At 43.5% G+C, this 18,874-nt stretch overlaps 1 protein-coding gene across 12 annotated transcripts in view; it reads right to left on the bottom strand.

Annotated features, from left to right (window-relative positions):
* Window positions 1-18,874, bottom strand: part of TEAD1 (TEA domain transcription factor 1) — a 264,671-nt gene that overhangs the window by 67,872 nt on the left and 177,925 nt on the right. For 9 of the 12 annotated variants that reach the window (XM_036862667.1, XM_036862665.1, XM_036862661.1 and 6 more), the window contains 3 exons: window positions 6,236-6,300; window positions 3,836-3,898; window positions 3,684-3,746 (listed from right to left, as the gene is read on the bottom strand). In XM_036862667.1, the coding sequence (XP_036718562.1) occupies window positions 3,684-3,746; window positions 3,836-3,898; window positions 6,236-6,300 (191 nt within the window). The remainder of the gene's footprint in view (window positions 1-3,683; window positions 3,747-3,835; window positions 3,899-6,235; window positions 6,301-18,874) is intronic. The other 3 variants (XM_036862669.1, XM_036862668.1, XM_036862659.1) reach the window with 2 other exon arrangements.

Here is an 18,874-nt window from a genome sequence, read left to right as displayed (position 1 = left end):
CTAGGATGACTCATCCACAACCGTGACGTGAGAATAACCAGTCTCTCGAGCCTGTTTTCTTCAGAAGGATATGGCAGAACAGGCTACGGAACTTAGAAAATGTGGGCTTTAAGTGGGACCCCCAAGCTGTCCCATAAAGGCTGGAGGCACGGCTGAGAGGCGGGCATTTCCTTTTCCTTCTGCCTAAAGCAGTGTGGGTTTTCAAACCTTATTCAACAGAACCAGCCAAAGAGGCCACTGCTAAGGATGAGAGAGTGTGAGCTTTAAATAAAACAGCTTTTACTCTTTTATATATGGAAAATTTCAAGTAAGATTTCAATCTGAAATGTGAGTTTTGCTGCTTAAAAAAGGCTGGAAAACCACTAGCCTCAAGAATTCTCCTGCACCCTTCCCGGGAAAGTGAAGAGAGGCTCACAGGCATGAGGGTTCCCTCGGAAGCCACACCTGGCCCTGGCCCTGGCCCCAGGTGTGAGCAAACCACTTTTTCAAACTCCGAGGGAGGACAGGGAAATGAAACTTGGCTTCAGTCTTCACAGGAGGGCCGCAGGCCTCTGTCCACCCCAGAGAACAGAAATCCTTTGACTTCAGAGCATGTGGAGAAATGGCGAGAAGCCCGGCTGGAAAGGCACGGCAAGGACAGGTCCGGAGATGGCCAGTCAATAGCTATCTCCTCCAGGAAGTCTTGCTGCATCGTCTCAGACAAAGCATGGCACCTGTTGTGAGTCTGGATACTTCCTGCCACCCCTACCCCTGCTCAGAAGCTATCCTTGCTGTCTACTGGGATGACTTCAACTTCTGTGGTGAGTTTATCTCATTAGCCAGTGTGGGAGGCCAAGAAGCCAGAGGTTATCAGCCTGACTCCACAAGGAACTCGGCGAGGATGCTCATCCCTGCCTCCCGAGGGTGTCAGGCTCCAGAGCTGAACAAGAAAGTGCAGACAGAGTGAGGAGTTCTATCCTCCTACCAGGCCAAGGGGCCCGAGCCCGTTTCCTGGGAATGGCTGGTAGGAAGGTTAAGGAGGGCGTCTTTAACATAAAATGCCTGTGGGAGGTGAAGGCAGCAGCACCTCTGCAGGCAGGTGGCAGCCAGCCTTATTCTCCTCAACTGTCCTAACTCCCTCCGAGTGGGGACGCAGCAGCTCTGCAGCTAGGAACACATCACCCCGAGATACTGATGAACATCAATCCCAAATTAGGCCCACATCTTGACCAATGGCTCAAAGTTTAAAAATCATCTTACTTCTAAAATGTAGTGGGGCTGAGGGACTGTGGGAAGCAAGGCCTGCACGCCCAGGTCCAAAGGGGCGTGAGGGCTGGTGACAGGTTATCTACAGTGTGTACTGATGAGAAGCCTGCCGCTTGAAATCCACTTCAGCCTCCGCTACAGGAAACCCTGTCTGGAAGAGCAGTGGTTTAGGATTCAGAAAGTTCAAATCCTGACTTCGCCACTTCCTATGCTGGATGGCTTTTGGTGAGTTAATGAAACCTTTGGATCCCTGGTTTCCTAAATATTACTCCTCAAAATCCGAAGAATGGAACTCACTTTGTAGTGAGCTTACATGAGAGAACACACAAGAGGCTCTGCACTGCACTAACTCCTGTCTTTCATTCCCAAACTCAGCAGCACATTGTCCATACAGCTCACCTCTGGGATTGCCTACACATTTAACTTTGGCTCTTTCTGCGAACACTTATCCTACAGTGCCCTATATTTCACATTCCCATTTCCACGGCCAGCTCTGTGAATAGAGGATTGGTTGTTAACTGCCCACTGTGATAAGCGCCATGCCTGGAACACTCGACTGGTATTAGCTGATGGGAAGAACAAAGGCCTCCATTTTTCCAAGAATAATGAGGTAGGGAGGAAGGAAAGGAACTGTAAGAGGATGGAGGTGGTTCTTGGAGATGAAATGCCGAGCCAGTTGCTACCCCACTGCCTCTGTTTCTGCCTCTTCTTCGTGCCTGCCCCAGAGGAGAGTGGTCCAGGACCAGCTGAAAGTGGGGGGAAGTCCTTTTTTAAGAACAAACACAAATACGACTGTGTGTTCGTATGTATGTGTATGTATAAGGTAATGGCAAAACTGTTTCCACTGAGGAAGATTTGTAAAATCACCAAGAGAGAAAAAGAGTGCTTGTGGAATCCCATAGGGATCCCCTCGGACCGGGAGAGCTTTACCCACCATTTACAGGGCGTTCGGTCCAGGGCCATGTGCCCTGGTGAGCATACAGGAACCACACAGTGCAGAAATAGAGCAATTCATAACATCACAGATGGAAACACAAAACTGATGTCTGTAAACTTCTTTGTACATCATTAATCCGTTAGAGAAACTAGAAACAGAGTGAGAACTTGAGCAAACACTGGGGTAGTTACATCCACATAGAAAGGACTGCACCTTTGGTTAAAAAGCAGGAGCTACGAAGTTATTTTAGTCTTCCAACTGCTCAGCCAGTGCAACTAAAAGCCAGCCACCATCAGCCACATGTGCGAGCGAGCGAGCCAGCATGCTGCCCACTGCAGAGGGCACCCCAAATGCGCCTTCCTGGTCACTAGACCTATTCCACAGTCAGCTCTGTTTGCACAAAAAATGTTGGAGGCCTTTGGGAAGGGTCCCAGTGTTCGCCACTTGGGGCTGTGAAATTACACTTTGTTCTTTAGTTTAGAACAAAAACACAAATTTACTTAATGTATGGGGGAAAAAATCAGAACAGAAGCAAAAACAGGCATGTGGGAAAGACAACAATATGGACTACAGACGCATTTTTATTATAAAGTAAAGCTCCTCCATGCAAACTATAATCCCTTTGCATTTCTCAAATAGGGCATTATGGAGGAAAAAAAGTCATGTATGCTTTACTGCAAATTTTGGAAGGGGAGAAAATAGGGAGAACTTGCATTTTTAAATCGTCCATGTCTCTGTTTTTGCTATGAAATATATTTTAAAAGACCGGAAAATGAGGCACATGTACAAAAAAAATAATAAACTCAAGTATAAACGGAATTGCAAACATGGATTTAATCAAGAGTTTTCCCATCTCTAAGACCTATCTTTTTTTTAAGCCCTCACCTCAAATTTCTTTTCTAATTAACAAAGCCACACACTTAAAAAACATTAAGCAATGTGGAAGAAATCTGGCAGAAAATACTCTCTGTTGGAAGAACACATGAAAAATTACATGAAGAAGATGTATTTTTCATAAGTACTGAAAATACATCAAAAGCACAAATTAAAATAATTTCTGAATTTTTTCAAAGTAATTTCACGATGGCCACTTGGAAATGATTCATTTATAATTTCTACACCAACTTTGCATCTCTTTGACTTTTTTCCCCTCTCCTAGCTCAGGGCTGCTTGGTGGATATTTGAAGGGTAAAAAAAAAAATCATGTTTCTGTGCTGAAAAGTTATCAAGACCAGCTCTCTGCTGCATTTGCATTGTTATTAGGGACACACACACACACACACACACACACACACAAACACACACACTCTCTCTCTCTCTCTGAGCTTAATGTGAGGCTAGTACAGAAACAGAGAGATTAGACACAAAGAAATGTAAACAGCTCTCACATGCGAGGAAACTAGGTTACCAGAATCCCAGCACCAGGCATTCACCAGTCACCATGGAAAACAGGAAGTGAGATGCATAGCAACCACAAGCCAAAAAGCAGGAAAGCGCATACCTTTAGCTTGGAATGAAAATCACGAGATTTCCTTCTGGCAAGAACCTGAATGTGACTAGACACCTGCAGGGTAGGGGAAGGGAGGAAAACAAAGGAAAAGCCTGTAACCATGGAGATGAAAAGCCCCCTACAACTGGGCAAGCCAGACGTACCTTAATGGCGGCTTGAATTTCTCGAACTTTCTTTCTTGCTAAGACCTGTATATGACTAGACACCTACATTGTTCGGGTTTATGAGGGGAAACAAAACAAAACAAAACAAAACAAAAAAAGGAAATCAAATATAAAATCGCTACTCCTTGGGAGGGTTTCGGGGTGGGGGGGTGGGGGAAGGTTATTTGCATCTCAACAAAGCTCTGCAGTTAGGAATACACAGTCCCAGCCAGACACCAAGCCCCCAGCGCTGCTCTAAGCTTTTCAGACTGGGTCATCACTGCAGTGACTGGAGTCAGGATGAAAGTTGAAGCTAATCTTAGTTTTCTCACCCAGGAGAAATCACGCACGGGATGAGAGGGGGAGAGTGGGGTTGTTTTCTTTATAAAATTAAAAAGGTGGGAGTAGAGGTAAATGAAAATATTTATAGCTTCTCAGTATCAGGAGGGAAAATCCCTTTTTCTCAATTTAGAAGAGACTATCCATAAATTAGCACATTCCGCAGAATCAAAAAGCTGAAGCTGTAGGTTGTATTCTGATCTCATTAAGAGCTCTGGATTCTGTAGCAAATGTTAAAATAATACTGACATGTAAATTAGATCTCAAAGAGAAATGGAAAGACCCAGTTAGCAGAGCTTTTTTTTTTTCCCCCTTATAAATATCTTTAATCCTTCCACTCTTTTGGGTATTGACTGGGCGCCAAGTGGATTTGCATATTATTACAGAGCGAAAAGTGTGAATACAGCCAGCCAGCCATCCTGTTAAAAATCTGGGTTGAAAAACCACACGGATTTGCTGAACAACAAATTCACATTGGAGAGGTATCACCAACTGCCGCCTAAAAACATCCCCAGGATGCCGGGGTATGGAAACCAAGCCAAGCCCGGCTTCTGAAACACAATGATTCCACTGGGTAAACAAATTTGCATCTCTTTCAGTGGGACTTGGTTAAATTTAGAAGTGTCCCCCCAGTGAAGGGGTTGGGCACATGACCAGAGCTCACAGACCAGCAGACAGCCCAGGTCCAGCACTTTCAGTATGCTGGGAATTAGATTTTGTCTGTTTCAGAAATTTAGAACCTCCCATTTAGAAGTTCAGCGACTGTGAGGCCATTACTTGATTTCAAACACTCTAGCCACCCTAAAAACAGGATTTATGGTAACAAATGAACCTCTTATCTCTAACTTTGTCTTCGAGTTTCAATTTGCTTCTGCATTTTTTTTTTTAAAGTACGGAGAAGCAGGAACTCCCCCATCCTCTTCACCTCTCCATCCTGCTCCTGCTTTCACTTGTTTTCACCAGAATTTTGTTCTGATGTGATTCTCTGACTTGCTGAGGGCCACAGTGGGGGGAATATCCACCGAACAGACAATGCCCTGCCTCTGAGCACTGGCAGGAGGCCACCTGCCTCTGTGCTGACTCAGCAGTGGGCTCCCGGCTGGGGCACAGGAGCGTTCCTGGGGAAAGCTCTCCCCGTCATAAACACTCAGGAAAACAACTTATCACTGAGCAGAGGACTGGAATCTGCTGCTCAGGCTTAACGAGACCACAGTTGAACTCGCCTTTTGGTTTGATTATAGTTTTTAAAATTCATGCCATTTCGGTCAGCATAGGTCAACATTAAAATATACATATATTTTTTTTTCTGTTAACAACTCACCCATGAGGTTGGTTTGATGGTTTTCCCCCTTTCCATTTCTTTCTTTTTCTGTTTTTTGTTAAACACTAATTTCTCATCCGTTCCAGTTCTGAACTGGGTCAGACATTTGGGCTGCTTTACATCAGAAGGAACGAGGAGCGCCAGAACGCTGACAGAGGGCAGAGGAAAATTCCTGACCCTGCTCTGCACAAAGGTATTGTAACTTCATTTCAGTCACAGCAGCTACTGACAAAAAGCCATAGCTTAAGGAGCAACAGTTCCCTGGACGCACATCATTCAGCCTTATATTCCAGCCAATACTCATGGCTGCTAGTGTTACTTTTTCATTGAAATGATGACTAATATGTAATTGTTCCAGGATTTTACAATGCGCAAAATCTCAAAATTTCATGACTTGCAAAGTATACCTGCACCTGCAGCTTTTGCAATGTTTGCAGATGCACAGTTTCGGGAAGAAATTTAAGTTTTACAATACAGTACAGGAACAGTTCATACACTGTCCTTAGCAGTGAAACTTTCCCATATGTGTATAGAAGGAACTCCAGAGACCACATAATAAAAGGTCACTGAAATGATGAACAGTGAAAACTGAGCCAATTTCAAACACCTACAACACTGACGTCCTTACAGGGAACTCCAATCGGGGGCTCCTAGGAGCCAAAGCACAGACAGCCACTGCAGCCAAAATGCCTCCTTGGGCCATTCGCTAACATGCACAATTTCCAGGTCGGTTGTTTTACCTGTTTTCTGGTCCTCGTCTTCCCTGTCCTGAGTTTGATGTATCTGGCTATCAATTCATTCCTACCTGAAAGAAAGAAGAATTTACAATAAAGTAGGTTACTTTGGGGTGGGGCGGGGGGAGGGGGAAGCCTCTGAAAAGCTAAGAATAGAATTCAGAATCAGGAATTTTTGTTGCACCTGTAAGTTTATTAATGCTAGAAAAACAAAAAGGACAATTTTTTGCAAACAATATTTCCTAGGAGAAATTAGGACGAAGGGAATTTAATTATGAACTACAGTCAGCAATTGAGGAGAGAAATGTGCCTTTTAAAAATGTGCCTTTGTGTTTGCATGCTTGTCCCTAAACGGATGGTCACTTGTATAAAAAACAAATACAAGGACTAGTGCGGGAGTATACAGACCTGGTTCTGTTCCAGTCTTATTTTTCATATTCCTTCTCACCCAGGTTTCTACTGAGTTAACTCCAGTTAGAGTCATTAGAACCACGAGAGGATGAACTGCTCTGGCCACAGAAACACAACGAAAAGAAGCTACAGTATGAAGACAGACACCCCCCTAAACGTGGTCACTGTGCCAGTAACAAACTGTACACAAAACCATCAGCGCCAAAAAAAAAAAAAAAAAGAAGACTCGACCTTTTCCAAGCTTTATTACCTCTGGGGGAAAGAAAACGCCTTAAAGTATAAACAAATATCCCCGGTCCCTACTCCAAGAGACTGAGAAATCTCAAAGAGACGACCTGAACTATAATATAATGGGAAACTACACCCCCAAAGCCAAGTGGGGAAATGTATTACTAATACTACATGAAATATAAATGCACTCATACGGGACACGTGGGTCCAAACTGCCACTATAATCATTACGGTATATCCAGTGGTCTAATTTGTGTTTGCTGTCTTACTCCCCACATATACTGCATAGCTGAAGACAGCAAGAGATTCTGTCTTGTTCCCCAAGGTCTCCCCAGCACGCAGCACAATGCTGGGCACACAGAAAGAATAAATGAGGAACTAACACAGCCTCTGGTGACAGAGAGTACCACAAGCCCCAGACCTCCCCAGCAGAGTAAAGAACTGGCGGCTCTGGTGAGAGTGTCTTTACGGGAATCTTGCCTGAGAATACTAAAACCTCTCCCATCGCTGCCTAGAACATTCCCGTAATTATGGCTCTGTTCTCCACCTGCCCGTGTTAGGACTGTGCAGGATACGGTCGTCACTGGAAGGCAAGGGAATCGTGGAATCTTGGGACTGGGAAGTACTTCTGAGTCATCCTTTCCTACACCTAAAAGTCTAAGTCCTCAATGTAAGCCAGCACTTCTAGAATTAAGGAAGTAGCCCATTCTATCTTAAAATATACTGAAGAATTAAAAGACCCTCCTTATTTGAGGCTTCCTGTAACTTTCATCCCCAGATTCTTTTTGTTCCCCTTAATAAGAACAAGGCTAGTTCTTTTTTTTGCTTTTTTTTAAAATTTATTTTTATTTATTTATTTTTATTTTATGGCTGTGTTGGGTCTTCGTTTCTGTGCGAGGGCTTTCTCTAGTTGCGGCAAGTGGGGGCTGCTCTTCATTGCGGTGCACGGGCCTCTATCGTGGCCTCTCTTGTTGCGGAGCACAGGCTCCAAACGCGCAGGCTCAGTAATTGTGGCTCACGGGCCTAGTTGCTCCACAGCATGTGGGATCTTCCCAGACCAGGGCTCGAACCCATGTCCCCTGCATTGGCAGGCAGACTCTCAACCACTGCGCCACGAGGGAAGCCCCCAAGGCTAGTTCTTAATGCACGTGACTGCCTTTCAGATATTACTGACAGCTTTCAGGTCCTCCTGCAGTTGTATCCAGGCTAAACCTTTCCTGTTCCTTTGTTATCTGTGATAAGCTTTGGAACACTCCCATATCCATCCTGTGACCATCCTTTGTCTAGTTTCCTTTCATAGCCTGGAGGCCAGAACTGTAGTCACCTCCCTGGTCCTAAATACTCCACCTCTGTTAATGCAGCCTAACACTGCACTAGATTTGGGGGGATCACAATAAACCGTCAACTGATGTCAATTTGAACTCTTAGGTCTTTTTCATATGGCCTAATTCTCAGATATATCCCTACCCCTGTTCCCAGTCTTTTCATGCGTAGTTGGGATTTTCAGATCCAAATACAAAATGTTGTGTGTATTTCTATCACATTTCATCTTATTAGATTAAGCCTATCATTCCAGTCTTTGAATCTCAGATCCTGATTCTGTGACTGAACTTACCCTTTAACCACAGGAAAAGGACCTCTAAATTCAGTTTTGAGGATTGCTTCTCAAAGCATTCTCTTTCAACTTTTGAGAACTACCAATATATACCCTGTAGTGTCATCGGGTCTACTTCTCCATCTCTCAGATGGTTGTACAGATTTTGCAATTTGTCTCAAAGGCTGGCTGACAGCAGAGCCCAGCTAGGAGCGCCTAATTACCAGAAGCCAGACCTAAATGACAATGTCTGCAGCGGAGCCAAGCATCCTCCAGCTCAGGGCCTCACTGTGCACCCTGTTCAGAGCTGAGTGGCCTGGACGAAATAAATCCAGGGCTCTGAATTACATGCAATTTCATCTGAACCTTGTCCAGATGGGAAAAACGTCTCCTGCCCCCCCGTCTGCTTATTTTCTAGGAAAGCAGACAGAATAGCTTGATACAAGTGGCATATAACCTGTATCACCAGTTTTTAATTTCTTATGGCATTTGGTTGAATGAATGAGATCAGTACCTAGGACAGCCACGTTTGACTGTGCACCCTGTGGTTTATGCACTGGCATAAACAATGTCAATTCATAATTTGATTAAAATGCTTCTAAAGATCACTACTTCTACAAGAAGGCCTCACTGAGCATCTACTACGTGCTGAGCGCTACGCTACATCATTTCATGGAAAGCTGGTCATGACTCTCATGTCCCTGGTTCTTTACATGAGCAAGATTACCCTTCTTTTAAAAGCCTGTGTTCTTTCTTTCATACCATGTTTCAAGCCATGAAGAGTAATTAACTTGAAGCTGCTATGTGTTTCTTCTTGCCTTGCCATAGGAATATTGCTGATTCAAATTATAAATTCAAATTCCACTAACACTAAGCATCTACTGTGAACTCAAAGCAGAGTGTTAATCACTTTATTTTTTGTGAATTTTTTTAATGACGATAAGGGTGGTTTTGTGCACAGAAAACATCAGTCAGGTTTACCTGGCTTTAGAAATGTTTATTTCATTTGTTTAGTTATTTTTAAAAAAACCTTAAATGCCCTGGTTCATCTTTTAAGTTTTCAGTTCAACTTACAGATCCTATAATTTTTATAATCACTTTCAAAGGGCCATTGGATTAATGTTTGGTCCATTTTACAAACCTAGTTAAACTCCTTCAAACATTTAAACTATGTATTTATAATCTATAATTTATTTAATTCTTTTAACTATTAGAATTGTTTGATTTAACTTACAAAACCTCCCCTTAAACAACTCTTAGAAACCTAATAAATTCTCTTAAGTGCCCCAATACTGCTTAGAAATCTAGTTAAGACTTCAACCTTCCCTAAAATCAAGTCTAAGTCTGTTACTTTATTGCATATTTTAAATTGGAAATACAGGCTAACCTGTTATGTGGGCCAAATTATTTTAAATATGCATACTGAAGTACTCACATGCACAAATCCTTTAAATAAAAAATATTAACACTATGGCTATGATTATATTAAAAACTTCTACATTCAATTCTAAATCTTCCCAGAATTATAATATGCTTACCCTTTAAGGAAACAAGTATGTCATTCCAAATGATTTTGGAATATCTTTTTGGGTGCTTGGGGTTGTACTTATTTTGCTAGGTTCTGAATGAATTCTTGTTAGCAACCTTGATAGGACGTTCTGAGCCCTATTTATATTTCTATAGCATGGCCCTCCAAATGGGGTGGATCCATACAGTTCAAAGCCTTGGATTTGAATCATGGTACTAAGGTACAGAATTCTCCAACCAAGGACAGGGAACTCAGGGACACCAAACATCACTAATGTAACTGGCAGTGGGGCTCTGGTCCATACAACACAGTCCTGTTTCACAGCCACGAAGAATGCTGGTTATTAGAAATGTTAACCCTCATTTCTCTAACTCTCGCTTCCAAAAAAAATACACATGTACACATACAGTGGTGCTTGATCCAGTAAACCTTGCATTACAAAAGTTACTGTCAACTAAGTTAACTTTAAAGTTAATCATGACATTCCTAAACTATTCCTACAGTTATGTGGGTACCATCTCTCCCTGTGCCTTACATGATGCCTGTCTGGTGTATCAGGGATATAAAGATAGCCTAGCCTGCTGCCCACAAGCAGTTCACTGTCCAAAACAAGGGCTAAGATAGAGGAAATCAGCTCTACGTGTCAGACAGCAACTGAAAGAGGTTCTAGTAACATATGTGGGTAATCAGCCACAAATAATTCCAGAAATCTAGAAAGCCTTCCCCAAAGTACTGGAATATAAGCTAGCCTTTAAAGATAGATTACATTTTCTCCAACATTACAAAAACTTTCCGACATACACAGTGAACACAATATACACTATATACCCACCATCCAGATCCTACCTTCACTTTTTCTTTATTTGCTTTATCACACGTCACTCCATCTATCCATTCTTCTACCCGTCCACTGAGCCATCTTATTTTGTTGTTGTTGTTGCATTTCAAAATAAGTGGCAGGCATGATAACACCCCTGCATCCTTCAGTGTGCATATCATTAACTAGAGTGATAAGACTGATTTTGATAGGCAGAATGGAGGGGGTACGCTGAAGACCCTTTTAGACAGAGGAAGCAGCATTTTAAAATATATATACAGAGGAAACTGGGGCTCCTAAAAACCAGGCATGCTGACCCTCAAGCTCCCTTGACCACTGCACACTTTCTCTTTCTGAGCCCAGGAATCTCCAGGTTCTACATTCACAGCATCCATGAATCATCTCCTTCATTCTTCTCTATAAATACCTGTAATAGCTTATAGAGCTGAGTGGCAATGTCACACTTCACCACTAAGTGTCATCATACTACAGCTTCTCTGCAGCATAGAATGTCCTTTAGAAATGCACACCCTATCACTTCTTTAAATCTGAGATGCAGTAGCTGCAGTTGCCTTTGCTTTTCCCACAGGCAAGAGGCAGCAGCAAAGGCAAACAGCCTGACCTGTCGCTTTTATACTGTGATCCTCACTAAGCGCTGCGATCCAGTTTTTATTTTCCTTTTCCTTTCTCCTAAATGACACAACACAGTTGAAAGTGAGCCCATCATTGGCTTTTCCAGCCTCCCAGATTGCTGTGAAATTTCCTGCTAAGGGGGCAATAGAGAGAGATTCCAACAGAAAGACAGGGAGTTCACGCTGTGCTTGCCTTACCCGGAGAGAAGACGGGTTAACGTTGCTGTGGGCTTGTGTGTAATGGGATGTGGCCTCAAGGTCATGTTTGAGGCACAGCAAATGCAGGGTCTGTGGCTAGAAATTGTAGCCCAGAGACACTCGGCTTTAACAGTGTAAGAGCCACTTTGTAATTGAATGGAGTCAGGGAGCCACAAAGGAAGAAGTAACAAATGAAACCTCCTCTTCCCTGGCTGCAGCCAGTCTGAAGACTAACACATACTCTGGCCGGGGGAAGGGGCTTTAGTGTACTCTAAGGAAACCTCTCTTGGCCCTCTCTTTGCTGGGACGGACATGGGCGGATTCCCCCACAGGTTTTTCCCATCTTAAAATAATGAGAATCAGAAAGAAAACTCAAGTTTCTTCTGACTGCTAGACCAAAGCTGTATGAAACAGGCACTGATGCTATGGTTGTAGCCATAGGGTCTTCCACACCCCCTCACAAGCCTTAACTTGGCCCAAGGGCACTATTAGGCTGTTCCTTGTTAACACCCTGAGCTGTCTGAGCTCTGTACCTGAACACACAATTGCTTTCATGGCCTGCATCTCCTTGCCCATTGCTGCATGTCTGGCTTCTGCCTACCTCTCAAATGCCTTGTCCTTCATGAGCTTTCCAGCTGGAAGAGGCCAGGTCCCGTCCCACTAAACATCCACAGCCCTTGACCTTGGCCTCTTTACTGCTGGCTCGTATCTTTTCTGCCTTATATTCGATCGTTTCAGCACATGTCATGGCTCCAAACAGATCATAAAGTCTTTAAGAACAAGAACCAATGAGGGAATTCCCCAGTGGTCCAGTGGTTAGGACTCTGGGTTTTCACTGCCAAGGGCCTGGGGTTCAGTCCCTGGTCGGGGAACTAAGATCCCACAAGCCACGTGGTGAGGCCAAAAAAAAAAAAAAAAAAAAAAAAAAGAGCCAATAACATTCATCTTTTCTCTGCCTTCCCTTCCCAACCAGCTCAATGTTTATGGAATGAATTGTCATCAGGAGCAGAAAAGAGGCTCCTATGTCCCTACAATCCAGTTTGACACTGAATCATCAGCATAAACTGCAAAAAGATGACCCAGTGAGAAGCAAAGAAAGATGTCTTCTACGAGGTGACAACACCACAAGGCATGATTCTGTCCTCCAACACCAGCAGCAATGCCCAATGAGACAGCGATTTACGAAGGACTTTCTTGGGCAAGATTCTACGAGATGGTGTTAAAATACTTTCTAGCTCTGGACCTCTCTGTATGACCTGAGGTTCATGTAAAGGAAAAAGTATCTTAGAATATGAAAGCCAACAACCAAAAAGCACAGGTGTAGGGTACACTGCAGGAACCAAGTGTCAGCTGCTAGGGAGAGGTCTACAGAACGGGGATGTTGAATGAACCTGTCCTGCTGAAGACCTGGGGCGTCTGTATCTATGGATACTGCCAGAGGAGGCAGTAGAGACCATGCACTGACACGTGAGGAGTTAATAATTAGCCATTTCTCACACACTGCTGCATCACCCCAGCAACGCTGGGAAAGAAAGGAGGTCTACCAAAGCTGGCCAGTCACCCACTAGTCAGACACCCACAACACCTACAGGGCACAAGCAACATGCTAGGATTCTGGGGGTAAAGAGATGCCATCTCTGCCTTCAGGGAGCTTACATCTGTGAAGGACTCTCACCCGTGAGAACGGACTCAAGTCACCCTACCCCTCTCCACGCCTCTCAATCATGGCATGCATCAGAGCTGCCAAGTTCCATTTATCTGAATGACTGCATTATGAACACCTGCCTCCCCCACTAAAGACAGGAATTTCCAGAGGAGCAGAGACCTTGTGTTTTCGCTCATCGCTGTGCCCCCCGTGCCAAGAATACAGCAGGTCCTCAGAAAGTAAACACTGACGGAACGAATAACTGAATGAGAGGGATGGAGAACCAGAGTGGCAGAGGGGTTCAAGGCTTAGATTGGGGGTAAAGGAAGGCTCACGAAAAAGAGCATTTGAAATGGTCACAGAGTGTTGTTGCCAATGAGGAAGTTTGGACACCAGTGTCTCAGTTAATCCCCAATATAAATCATTGACCAAAAATCAGCACCAACCAACATGGAAAATCACCAGAATGGGCCAGGCAGCCCATTCTGGGTTGCCGGGGGCTGGTACCGCATGTTCCCGATCTAAAGTCTTACAAAATGAACTGGTGGCCTTCAGGAGGTGAACACTGGAAAGTCTCAAATAAATATCCTCTGTCTGCACTCACCCAGAGGCTTACAAGGAACAGCTTTAGAAGGAAAAATACACAGACGAAGGCTGTGTTAACCCTGGTTGGTCAGAACTTATTCCTTGAATCCCTTCAAAACTCCTGGCAATAACTCAAGTCCCACCTTCTCCGAGTTCCCATCAGTCAACGGCAGCTGATAACATTATCAAGTGATGGCTCCATAAAACACTGTGGTCTCCTTCATCTTAGCTAACAAACTACACATTTGCATAAGACTACAAGAGTCAAAGAGAGACGAGCAAGTAAAAATGTCTAATGTTATGGATTGAATACAAACAATCCCTCCATGTTGAAGAGAATTCTTTTTGTTGTATTTATTTCCAGAAGGAAAATAAATATAAATGCAGAAATTTTTCTAATGGCTCATTCTTTATGAAGCAATAAAAAGATGCTATACAATCACCTTTTAAAAAAAAAAATTATTTACTTTATTTATTTAATTTTTGGCTGCATTGGGTCTTCGTTGCGGTGCGCGGGCTTCTCTTGTTGCAGATCACAGGCTCTAGGTGCACAGGCTTCAGTAGTTGTGGCTCGTGGGTTCTAGAGAGGAGGCTCAGTAGTTGTGGCTCGTGGGTTCTAGAGAGGAGGCTCAGTAGTTGTGGCTCGCGGGCTTAGTTGCTCCGCGGCGTGTGGGATCTTCCCAGGCCAGGGCTCGAACCCATGTCCCCTGCATTGGCAGGCGGATTCTTAACCACTGCACCACCAGGGAAGCCCTACAATCACCTTTTTAATCCTCTACCTAGCCTTAATTACGTTATGCCTCTAGTCGTTCTTTCTAATCCATCCTATATACAGCTACTTGAAGCATATCTCTGGCTCAGCCACTCTACTGCTTCAAGACCTTCTGCCTACAGTCTAAAGGTCAAACTCCTTTAGTATAGTATTCAGTATGGTCCCACCATCTGGCCCTAACTTTTTTTTTCATGACACACTACCGTCACCTTAATCCATTTTACTGCCATCAAAATGCACACCTAACTTTCAGTTCCCTGAAGCATCCTGCCATTCTAAGGTTTTGCTCACAAGTACAATACCCCTTAAGACCACCAATCAAAAGCCTTCCAGGTCCAGCTCAGATACTCTTTCCACCACAAAACCTCCATGAAAGGCCTGAAATAGGCACTAGGCTTGGAGTGTGTGAAGAGGAGTGAGCCAGGGAGCCAGGCACCTGGAGCTCACCTCACAGACCAGTGGTTGGGAAAGACCACAATACTATAAAGCAAACTGAAACCAAAGACACTGTGAGTTAGAAACAAAACTGCCTGGGACTTCCCTGGTGGCGCAGTGATTAAGAATTCGCCTGCCAATGCAGGGGACAAGGGTTCCATCCCTGGTCTGGGAAGATCCCACATGCCACGGAGCAACTAAGCCCGCGAGCCACAACTACTGAGCCCACGTGCCACAACTACTGAAGCCTGCCTGCGCGCCTAGAGCCCCTGCTCCACCACAAAGAGAAGTCACCGCAGTGAGAAGCCCGCGCACCGCAACGAAGAGTAGCCCCCGCTCGCCGCAACTAGAGAAAGCCTGCGCGCAGCAACGAAGATCCAATGCAGCCAAAAATAAATAAATTTATATATATTAAAAAAACTGCCTTGTATAATACAAGTGGGGTGAAGGGAGATGGCTTGACTCTGACTGGGAAGTAGCACAGATTCCCCATGCTGCCCTGGGCCCAAAGTACTTCACTTCTGCATGGGTCAGGGCACTGCCCACATTCTGGCTCTAGTAAGAGTTCCTTGTGTAAAAGACCATAAGCTCCTGAAAGGTAGGTTCTATATCTTCAGCATTTTTGTGTCCCACACACTCGAGGTGTGTACAGGATGTTAACGGACTCTAACCTTGTTGACCCCAGTGGCAACCTAAGTAGACCCCCTACCCAAAGGCTCTCAGGAGAGCGTTCAGTCCTGACAGTTGCTGCCATTCATCCTGTGGGCATTCACCTTCTCCTTCATGCCCACATCTGATTACGTTGCTTTCCTACATCAACAGGTCCCCATCCATTATAAGAAAGACAAACACTCCTTAGCTTGTTACCTAAGGCTAACAGCCCATTCCTGTACTGCTATAGTAGCTTCAGAGAGTTCCCCCAGCCATCGTTCTGCTTTTCCACACCTCCATGCCTTTGTGTAACCATCTGTCCTTAAATGTTCTTTTTCTTCTCCTTTGCCAGCAAAACTCCTATTCATCCCTGTAAGCGCCAACTGAAGCATTTCCTCCTTGACATCTGGGAGCTTTCCAAACTGAGTTAGTCGTTTCTCCTTCGTATGCTCGTGTACTGAGCAGAGAGCCCGGCTGCTGCCACGCTGCCATTACTTACCTACAGGACTATCCAGTCCCCTCTAAGCATAGTGACTGCTCTATGGACAGAACCCATCTGGTTCTGACTCCAGATCTGGCGCCTGTTAAGTAGGTGCTCAATAAATGTTTTCAATTAAAAGAAAAAAAAAAGAATGAATGAGCTCTCCTCTTCCATATGGAGAAAATCAGAAAAAAAAAAAAAGATCTAAATAAGAGTACCTAACTTGGATAACAGCATTGTCAATACCATCTGAAATCTGTAGGCCCTTTTACAGTTACAACTATTTTAGTGAGAGGCGGCACAATTCTCCAGACTCTTGTCCTGTGCTTTTAGCTTGGCTCAAGTGTGACCAACACGTGCTCTTTTCCTCCTCACCCCTCTCTCCCCCTGATCACCTCCACATGCCACAGTAATATGGACCTGGTCCAAAAAAAAGGTAATCCAACATTAACCCAGGAGAGTCATGTTAATGAAAAACTTTGGTAAGAACACTCTGTTTATTTATTAATTATTTGGCCTTAGAGAAGTGTGAAATCCACACATTTGAAGTGCTAAAAACTGCTGGTCTTTAATGGAGAATCTTTAATAGTGGCATTGCTGCAAACTTTTTTTTTTTTTTTTTTGGACTCAGATGTATCATTGCCTAGATCTTTTCTGGGAAATTTGAACATGTACTTATTAGCTGTGTGAACATGGGAAACTTGCTTCACTTCTCTGGACCTCTCTTTCATTACTTTAACTGACATACACGGTTCCTGTCCAGGATACCATACCACATGGCTTCTAGTATAAACCTACAATGCTTCTACTTTTAACGCTATAGAAATGGAACATCTTTTCCATGCTACACTGAAAATGTCCTCAAAATCTTTGCATTCATTACCCTAAATCATCCAAACGATATGGCCATAAAACCTGTTTCTAAGTAAACGGAGCCCTTTATTGTGATATCTGAATATTAAGAGGGCATCATGCAAACTACGTAGTTGCTACAATAATCTTTTAATTTAGAATAGATTCTTCCTTGAATAAAATAGCAGGAATTAGGTTTTTGCTAAGGGCTGAATGAGGCCAAAATTATAATTTGTGGCAGACTGTAAAATTAGCTCTATGAATAGACTGCAGGCATTGCATTAAATGTCCCAACCATGCCATCAATGGTCATCATGCAGAAGTAAAAAAGGCCCTGTCTCAACCTAAAATGCAAGAAGTCCAACGTTCTAGAAGTGGAAGAGGAGGCCACTTTGCTTTTGTATATTCTCATGGTAGTTAGTGGTGGTAATTTTGGAGCAGGACCAGGAAGGAACTTTAGAGAGGATCTGATGGATATGGAAGTGGTCCTGGATTCAGGGGTAGCTATCATGGCTATGGAGGAGAACCTAGAGGTGGCAATTTTCTAGGTAGCCCTGGTCATGGAGGCTATTAGCCAGAATCATGGTGGAATAAGACACAATGTTATTCCTTTAAAAAATTTTTGTGGGTGTGTAGAGTTAAGAAGCTGTTGCACGTTTATGATTTAATAAAAATTATTCTAAAGGAAAAAAGAAAATAAACAGCGTACCCCCCACTGGATTTCCAGAATTTAGTTCTCAGTGTAAAAACACAACTATCATTAGAAGAATTAAGCATCAGCTTCTGAAGTTATATAGCAGTAGCTATACAAAGGTGAGTTATGCAAGCATTAAATCCAAATGACACTCACATAGGATTACTTGCTGCTTAGAAAACATAGTATTCGATAAAAAGAATTCTAAATGTCTAGGCACTTAGTAATTCTTTTAAAAATAATATGGAAACCATAACATAAAGAACAACATTTTAAAAAATGCACTCAAACCCAAGAGACTGAAACTTGGGGGGTTAAGCTAAATGAAATAATACTGGATGACAGGTAGGGATGAAGTGAGATAACAGAAAGCTAGACGATACCTACTGTGTGAATACCTACTGTGTCAGCACTATTCAAAGCACTGTGCTTATACATGCATACATTTAACCTTCATTCCCACCTTATTCCCATTTTATAAATGCTGAACCTGAGGTTCAAAGAAGAAACTTGCCTAAGTTCCCAAACTAGTTAAGCGGTGGAGTTGGGATTTGAACCCAGCTTTGTCTTCCAAGCTCATTATGCTTAACATCAGACCAACTGCTCTGAAAATAGCCTCTATAATAAGTTAACTTCTCACAAGATCATTACTAAGTGCTTAACCAAAACAAAATCTTAAAGGGGGCCCAACCCAACCACGAAGTGGATGGAACTGTAATATACCATTTTAAAAGTCCATTCACCACCTATAATACAAGATAAAACCTCACCTCTTCACGCCTTCAAGGCCGTCATAATCTGGCTACAATGCAGTCCCCCCCTCCCCTGTTCAGTAATAGCTGTTAAGTATCTTCTATGTAAAAGGCATTGCACTAGGCACTGGAGGAGATACACACTGGAATAATACATGTTCTCTGCCCCCAAGGAGTTTAGATTTTAGAAGGAGAACTGAGGCAAGAAGCCACACGTCTGTAATAAAAGGCAGAATATTTAGGAGGAGAGGAAACAGACTGAAGAACAGTTTGAGAAAAGTCCAGAAATGTTTCCTCCTGTGGTTGCCACGCTCTCTGTCATTTACCCAACTGCGCTGGACGCATTCGACTGCTCTCAAAATCAGAA

Source organism: Balaenoptera musculus, chromosome 8 (assembly GCF_009873245.2).
Source record: "Balaenoptera musculus isolate JJ_BM4_2016_0621 chromosome 8, mBalMus1.pri.v3, whole genome shotgun sequence".
In the NCBI taxonomy this organism is placed as follows: Eukaryota; Metazoa; Chordata; class Mammalia; order Artiodactyla; family Balaenopteridae; genus Balaenoptera; species Balaenoptera musculus.
Note: the sequence above shows the minus strand (reverse complement) of the source record. Positions and strands in the feature narration are given on the sequence as shown.